Genomic DNA, 9,137 nt, shown 5'->3' with positions numbered 1-9,137 from the left:
TTTCGCCATTAAAAGAACACTTTTCCTACTTTGGCAAAAACAAAATGACTTTTTTAACGTAGCTTTCATGAGAGTCTTTGACAGTTTTTAGTTCATCAAAGGCCTCTTTGTTTGGAGTCGGTACAGTACTGCAGAGTCCCACTGAGCCAGAACCAAACGCTGCTGTCTGTATCAGGGTTCTTCTAAACCAGATCCTGACACAAGAGAGCAGGAGCAGCTCTCACACGGGTCACGGCTCAGCCTCCTTTAGCCAAGATTTACAGATTTCTCCAGTGATTGAGATCCTCTGCTCGAGTCTTTGGCTTCCTTGCGTTCTCTTCTGTGTGAGTGTGTATGAGATTACAGCACTGTGCAAACTAAATGGAACACACCCTAACCAAAACAACAGTTGGCCTTTTAGTCTGTGAAAAATTATCTTTCACTCAGGTGAAAAAGAGAAAAATAGAAAGGAACATTTCTTTAGAAAGCTGAGAGCGGTGCTTCGCGCTGCACCTCTGCTCTCAGGCTATTTCTTTTATTCTGCGCATGTAGTCATGCAGTTCCTCCGGGTCTTGAAAGCCCATATCCTGGCAAACCCACTGAATGTCCTCTTCGTCTGCTATGGGGATGGAGTTATAGGGCAGCTCCTCTGTGGGGAGGGTGGTGAAGGTGGTGAACTTGACTCTCTTGCGCTTGGAGGTGGGTGAATTGGCGTCCTCGCCGTTCTCCTTCGTCGAGCCCCCGGAGCTGCCGTCGCCCCGCCCGTGTACCTGGCTTTGAACGCTAGTCTGGGAGCTGCCGCTGCTGTGGTGGTCCCCGTGACAGCAAGTCTGTACGCCCTCCAGAGGGTTACTGGGACTCTCTACCTGCTGCGGTGACAGGTCACACTGGGCCCTCAGCGGCTGGCCGTTTCCCAGGAACACCCAGTGGTGGGAGTGGTCCATGTTGGCCTGACCCTCGGGGGGGATCCGCTTGTGGCGGTATTTAAGCACGAAGACGATGCAGTTGATGAGAAAGACTAAGATGGCCAGACAGAAGACTCCCAGCAGAGCGTACATGCCAATCTCAAGGTCGGTCATGTTACGAGGAGAGTGCACAAAGTCGTCTTCCTCCTCTTCGTCACTCTCAGTCGGTCGCTCCTGGTTGCTAATGGTGGGGAAATTGGTGTAATCAATGGGAACGCTGGCAGGCTGCTCATTAGATGTCTCATAAATTCTTCCACTAATGTTCGGATCAATGATCGGACGCCTGGTGACGGGCGCCAGCTCGATCTCACCCTCCGTGGTCACCTCTTCCTCGGAGTCTTCCTCCGGGCCGAAGCGGACCTTGACATAAACGGCAGCAGATGCGATGACGCTCTTGCGTTTGGTCTTCTGGCACGCCTCACAGATGGTCATCTCTAAACGCACCATCTCGCCGGATCCCTCTCCTTCTGCCACCACCACAGGCCAGCGCTGCTGAGGCTCCTGAGAGACCGACACCACTTTGTCATCCAGCGAGGAGGCATTGAGGTTGTAGTCTTTGGGATCAAAGTAAGTCAGCGTGGCGGCTGTGTTGTCGCTGAAAAGCATCCAGATCGACAGACTGGCCTCCTGTCACACAAACACAGAGACAGACAGTCAGAACCAGAATCAAAAGGTTCAAACAACAGGACAAAAAGAGTTAACCTCCCTGATCGCACTGTGAAGCGGATGACAGAACACACATTCATTCTGATGTCTGTCCTCGACCAGGTGTCATCATCTAATCACAAGGTTAGCTAAATGTCAGAATCAGAAGCAGACTGAAAACACTGTAACGACATAAACAGGCAGAAAATCAGCTCGTCCAGTGTTTTCTAACACTGCAAGTTATCAGAATATTCAAAATCCTCCTAAAGCTCTGAATCAGTGGTGCTTAGAACCAGAAGTTATCCAGTTGAGCCTGAAATTAAACGGCATGATCAGAAGTTATGAACAAACAGCCTCAGACTGAGCTTAAGAGCAATGATTTTGATTAAAGTACATTTCTTTTTTATAACTTATTGACATATTGACACATTTTACTTGGATGACATCAAACTCATAAAAACAACATGATCAGTACTCGACACTCACAAACTACTGCAACATTAAGTCATGTCAAAGTGTTTGACTGTGGCAGTTCTTCAGTGTTCAGGAGGACGTCGCTCTCTGTAAATAAACTATGGACCACTTTTGTTGTTAATTGGTTCTGTATGAATAAAACTCCACTCAGGTTTCTTTAAATGCCCAGATTGAAAGGGTTAGCGTTAAAAAATATTCAGCTTTGATTGTGTCTGATATGGTTTATCGACCTGTCAATCATAATTAATAATACATGAGTTAGATAAAAACCCTCGTGATTGAAAAGTGAATCCTGAAAAGAAAAACAAGACAATGACAATTTTCTTTTTTATGTTTCTGACCAATTACTGCAATTAAATTGGGTTGATAACTTTATTATTAGAGTTAGTTTTGATTGAAAGCTTTAAAATCATTCAAACGATCATGTTTAATGATTTTTCTCCCTTAATTAATTTTGCAGTTAACAGAAAATCCAAATAATGTGTGCTACATTCTGCACGGCCACAAAACTACTCAGATTACTGTGTGTCGTCAGGACGAGCAGGTCCAGTCTCAAACAGAACTGTACAGAGGTTCATGCAGCGCAGGTCCACCATCACATTACAACAGTGTCTGTTTATCAGGATGAGACACGAGAAGCTAACCAGCAGAGCGACGGGAGGACGTGATGAAAGTGACGTGTGTCCTTTGAGACTTGTGTCGGTCTGATGTTCCTGCTGTGTGACTCTCAGTACAGTACAGAGACAAAGCTGCCTTGTGTCTGAATCTCTCCAAAGAATATTTAAATGGTTCAGATCCATTCTTTCATGGCACAGTCTCTAAATCTCCAGAGCTTCGGTGAACATGTGCAGAACCCTGCGCTCGCTACGAGCCTCGACACGCACACAGACGACCGTCCTCTGATGTGCTCACCAGCAAACCACTTTCAAGCAGGAAGGAGGACGGACGGCAGGACGACGTGTCTCCTGAAGGCTGCGACACACGCAGCTCCGCTCTGCAGCACACGCAGATAAGACTCGTACAGCAGCAGCTGCAGTTTGTTGTGTCTCATCTCATTCTGTATTTTCTATCATTCTTCACTCTCCATATTCTCCCATAAAGAAACCAGATAAAACGGCTGAACTCCTGCATGCTGGTTACCTGACAAACCACAACACCGGTGTCCGTGTAATCAAGGCTGCGTCTGACAGTGGCCTTTGTTCACAGCTGGCTTAAACATCAGCAGCCCACCATAGAGAGAGAAAACTGTGGTCTCTGAAACAGAGTCCGACGGCTTTACGCTCCTTTGATGTGGCAAAGAGCAGAAACACAACCAGGTCTGTGGTTTGGGAGAAGACTGAATACTAAGACGATATTCCACCACGAGCCAGACCTCTGTCATCTCAGCGTGACAGAATGTATTATTTAAATCATATGGATGATTTCAATAATACATTAAATATGAAATATCTGTTTTTATGAGCTGACTGCCACCAAAAGGCTGATGTAGGAACAAAAAACAACGAGTGTGTGTTTCCACACTGACGAAACAGTCGGTACAAACTGTTCTGTGTTGATCCAATACAGACACACTTACACATAAAGCATACGGTGGCCCTGAGGGTCAAAACACAACTACACTTTAAGACAACATTCATCATTTCAGAAAAAATGAAAAGTCGTTATGTTTCCTAAATAGTGTTGTGATTTAGAAAATGTGTTTTCTGGAAAATTAATGTTGGAATCTTCATGTTCTCTGAAATGTTGTTATGTTTTGACCCTCTGGGCCACCGTAGAGACGATCTGGTTTAGTCAGGGGCAGTTATAGTCACAAATATATAGTATATATATATATTTATATGTGTGTGTATATATATACAAATATAGTCTTCAATGATGAGACCTGGTGGAATTTCTGCATGTTGATATTATTTTATGCATCTCTCTGATCAACCACTGACACACATTTCTCTACAATTAATTTCATCTGTGCATTTCCATAAATTAATGTGCAGTAGGATGAAGTAAGCAGTAGGATTTTCTCACTTGGTCTGATTTATCTTTATGGCATCAGGGAATAAATCTGGATGCAAACTGAACATTAACAGCTTGGATTATAAAATATGCACAAATACACATAAAATATTCCCTCAGCAACATAATTGTGAGACGTGAGCATGATGTTGAGTTGTAATAACACCATCCAGAGCCATACAGACCTTTATAAGAGTGAGTAAGTCACACCAAGAGAAATGTTTTATGATGAACCTTCAGTACTGAAGCCTTTCACTTCTGAGAGCTTGAACTTTGTCAAGTGGAAAAGAGACTGATGCAGAGAGACCTTGATTGTCCAACTCTCCCCATCCATAGTTTATGTGTTCATTCATTTCTGCAGTAATAGAGGACATTTAGAAAGTTTTCCCGTGAAACAGAATCAAATGGCTTGAAATAGCTCCAGTACTCCTCTGAGAGCTCTGCCGGCAGAGGAATTGGCTGCCTTTTATGGCCCGGCCTTGGAGAGCACTTAGGACAATACATTACAATAATTAAATTTCAAGGTGGCCAAGAAGCGGAAAGCAAGAAAAATTGGAATTTAATGCTCGCTTCTCTCTCACTGATGCTTGATGGGGTTGTCGTTGCATTTTTAGCAACTTGCAGGCCAATGAATGGGCGAAGCAGGAAAAGCACACACACACACACACACACACACACACACACACACACACACACACACACACACACACACACACACACACACACACACACACACACACACACACACTTTTCCCTAGGTGAAGCAGGGCTGCCAATTAATTCCTTGCAGAGACTTGCAGAGATCCTTCCTCCTGTGTGACGAGACAGCGGCAGAGAAAAAGCTCGTTCTGCTCCTCATGTCTCACTCCAGCAGTAAAATCCATTTTGGTAAACGTATTTGGACGTATCAGAAGTGTTTCGCCGGCTCCGTTAATATGGAGGTTGTGATAAAACAGCACCAAGGATACTTATTAGTTCAGTGCAGCCGTCTTTATCTGCTGTCCTTGCTAACAATGCCGGCTGCAGCTTAAAAGATTTAGCTGGGAAATAATTTTATTACTGTGAAGTGAACCTAGTGCTTGTTGATACGGAGCCACTGAAGGGATTTGCAAATAAACTTGATTTCACCGCTCAGAACACACACTGAGTACAGAGTGAGGAAGGTGTAGAGCCACGATACTGCACATGAAACACTGACTGCATCAAGTCAGATCTGATACTACACACTTCAGACTTTGATCTGAAAGGATTTGACTGGTTGTGTTTAGGTTTTAAAAATGTAAAAACATTTAAAGAATGTCGAGAATCAGAAGCTGTCCAGGAAGTGATGTTCACTGCCACAACGAGAGGAAACATGAGCAGTGACACACGAGCTAACTCCACCAATCAGGATGGATTTCTCAGGAAAGGTGCAGCGTCAGATTATTATTTATCTCAGGTAGACGGCTGCTAACTTCACCGTCAGCGCTCACGCAGCCTTCATCAATATGTAGCAGCGGTTGTGGTTCCACCTGAATATTTTTGTGATACTGTCGTGTGTTTTGCAAACTAAAATGCACTGTGAATATTTCATGCAGCTCTGAACACGTCTCACATTTCTCTTTAGTGAGTCTGAAGGTTGTTGGGGAACGTGCCTGGTTAGCTTCAGTACACACACGCACACTTTCTGTTAATTAGTAGGACATTTTGTTGATTTGCATCAAGTCCCTGGAGATTCAGGTCCAACCTTAACCATCCTCAGTGAGCAGTTTCCCACTGAGACGATGTTTCAAACTGTTTCTGCAAACTGTCTTCATCTGAAGATGTTGTTTCCAAGTCAGGCTCCAAAATGACGACAAGCTTTTATTTGCACATATTAGAGATATTACTGGAACCCTGCAGGACATATTTAGAAAGTGATTTCACTGCAGGGGTCAGTGATCAAACCTTCTGACTGATGGACGGCCGCTCTGCCTTTAAATCTACAACCTGTACATGCACTACACGTTTATTTCTCCGCCCGTGTCAGAGCTGTAACGCTCTCAGTACTCACATGTGCTTCACAGCGGTGCTGCACACAATGTCTTGTTTCACATTAATGTATAGAGCTGCTCCTGGAGCGTGTTGCTGGCAGCTCACAGCCTTTATAGTTCCATATTTATGACATTGTATATGAAATATTAAATGTCGAGCAGTGAAATATGACAAAATAGCTTATATCATCTTTCTTCAAAGCTACAACTGAACAAACGATCAAAACGACGACACACGTGTGTTTCGTGACACGCTGATTGTATCCGGTGAGAATGAAAAGACGTCTCAGGAGTTCAACTAGAAATCAACACTGAGATCCCGGCTGGTGACTCGCTGGGCAACCTTGACTCTAAACAAAATGCATTTCAGTGAATATTAATGTTCAGGCTGCAGAATCTGCTAAAATTATTTTGACAGCTTGTTCATGATGATCAGTGTTAATGATCATTTCTGCATCACAATCTTTATTTCAACTGAAAAACTATTGAAGTCATGATGATGTTACAATATCAGATTTTCACTACGTGATCATTGTGAATTCACGATGATGATGTCATCACAATATCTATAGAAGTTTGAATTTTTTTTTGCTGGCAATCAAATTCATCTCTCAACTGTGTTTAGTGTGTTTTTTCCCTTTTTTTTGGCAAAAAACCCTCAAAACATGAGAGCAGGGAGGAGGACAGAGTCAGAACCAGAACACAGTTACATCTCCGCTGGATTACACACACACACACACACACACACATATACACACACACACATACACACACACACACACATATACACACACACACACACACATACACTCACGTTTTAGTACCAGTGCTGCTACTAACCCTGTTTTTCACTGCTGATTATTGATTATTATTATTTGTTAATTGTTTTTTGGATTAATCGATCAGCTGTTTGGTCAATAAAATGGATAAAATGGTAAAAAATGACGATCAGTGTTTCGTCCTCAAATGTCTGCAAAGATCTTCAGTTTACTGTCACAGAGGAAAGAAACCAGAACATATTCACATTTAACAGGCTGACATCAGAGTTTAGACTTTCTTTTCTTAAAAAAATGCTCAAACTGATTATTCCATTTCCAAAAAAGCTTGTGATTAATTTAATAGTTCACAAATAATTGATTAATGGCAGCTCTATTTCTTTAACCGTGGAGAAGAAGATCTGCAGGTCAGGACGTCTCTGCAGCTCTACAGTCCTTCATTATGATGCTGATCAATAAATTACAGCTTCTGTGATTTGGTCGTATTCTGACTGTGATAGTATTTTGATTAATTGTGCCGCCCAACTTTATATCACTGATATCTTGAACATGATTGCACATAATTCCTCCCCTCTGCATTGTGTATCGTTCTGTGTCGTGTCGTGTCGTGTCGTGTCGTGTCGTGTCGTGTCGTACCTGTTTGGGAGCAGTGAGCGTCTGGACGCCGGCTGCCTTGGCCACCATGGTGTGGCTGTTGCCCGGGCTGGGCTGCAGTGAGAGGGTGAGGCCTGAGACGGCGTGAACACGCATCTCTGTGATGGAAACCTTGTCGTCTGTGACCGAGAAGGCAGACTCTCCCAACACTGCGTCCACAGCCAGCGGAGACTCCACCTGCAGAGAGAAGAAGCTCTTTTATTGTTTCTCCACATGACAGAGGGCCGTCGTTTAAGTCCAGAATAGACAACAGCTTTATTGTCTCTGTGCAGCTCATAAAGCCCATGACAAGCCAATTTTGGATTAAAGTGCTTTGTGCTGTTGTTTGTTCCAGTGCGTCTTGGAGCCATGTGTCAATGTCTCTTTGTCTATCACCGAGAGAAAACAAACAGAAAAAAATCACTCGAGACGGATTCCATCAGCAATCAGATGACGGGCTGCATCTGAAGCCGCCGCCGCCGCCGCTGCCGCCGCCGCACGCTCTCAAAGCGACGGTTAGCAGAAACACTTGTGCCCATCTAAGTGTCACCACATGAAATACCAGAACCATTTGAAGCAGCTCTCGCCTCTTCGGGTAATCCCAGGCTTCTGACAGGCCTGTGCACCCACCACTTTGAGCACTTTTAAAAGATCATCATTTCACTTTGCAATTGCAACCAGAGGTCAGGAGGGACTTGAACAAAGTAAAGAGCCATCGAGCGAAGCAGTGGCCTTGTCCTCAGAGTCGGACGGGGAAATCTTTTCCACCTTCATCTCCAGCTTTTCTCACCATAAAGCGTTGAACGCTCGAGCAGTGAAGGGTTCGCTGCTCTGACAAGCTTCTCCAATCATCATCAACTCAAACCTTGAAACAGGAAGACGACGGCTACAGTGTCTGTACATGAGTTCTGCCTCCGAACACGATTATTTATTATAGCATTATTTACAGGCCTTTAATTGGTCTGTTCTGTAACTTTGGAACAATAAAAACAAAAGATTTTTCAATATCTCTCTTTAGACTTAAAAAAGGTTTCTTCTCCTGCGTCATTTCATTATTTGTCGTCTGGTGTTTTGTCTCTTTGTCTCTGATCTTAGTGTCACATGTCGTTCATCATGTGAAGACTTGAGCCGGATCATCTGCAGGTGTCTGTTTTATTAATTCGGTCTTAATACAATATGATTCACACACACACACGCACACACACACACACACACACACACACACACACACACACACACACACACACACACACAGTGCAGCTGTCTGCCAGTCTCTTCTTATTAAAGCCCCTGAGGCTCTGTGCTGTTTAGTGAGTGCTGTCTACATGACGGAGAGGTTTTGTATTCGCTCCTTTGTGCAGTAAACAAAGTTTAGGTAACAGAAGAAATGAACCCCAGCTGACCTGCAGCGTCTGTGGAGGAGACACCGTTCACTTATTGTCTGCCAGAGACTTTAATGCAACTCTTCATTTGATGTTTAAGGCTTGACTTCTGTCAAAAGCTCGACATTACTTTGATTAATAATTTCACACAAAACGTCAGTAAGTCATTTCAAATCCTCAAAAAGACTTAAAAATGACGATGACTCACAACCAACGACAATAAAACGTTCTGCGCGTCACAGATACGCTGAATTTGTA

General features: G+C 43.7%; 1 protein-coding gene across 1 annotated transcript in view; it reads right to left on the bottom strand.

Annotated features, from left to right (window-relative positions):
* Positions 1-500: 500 nt before the first annotated feature.
* tmem132e (transmembrane protein 132E) overlaps positions 501-9,137 on the bottom strand; it is a 380,209-nt gene continuing 371,572 nt past the window's right edge. The window contains exons 8-9 of the mRNA XM_073478862.1: positions 7,501-7,695; positions 501-1,571 (exon numbers count right to left, since the gene is read on the bottom strand). Coding sequence (XP_073334963.1) covers positions 501-1,571; positions 7,501-7,695 — 1,266 coding nt within the window. The remainder of the gene's footprint in view (positions 1,572-7,500; positions 7,696-9,137) is intronic.

The sequence above is a fragment of the Pagrus major genome, chromosome 13 (assembly GCF_040436345.1).
Source record: "Pagrus major chromosome 13, Pma_NU_1.0".
Lineage (NCBI taxonomy): Eukaryota > Metazoa > Chordata > Actinopteri > Spariformes > Sparidae > Pagrus > Pagrus major.
Note: the sequence above shows the minus strand (reverse complement) of the source record. Positions and strands in the feature narration are given on the sequence as shown.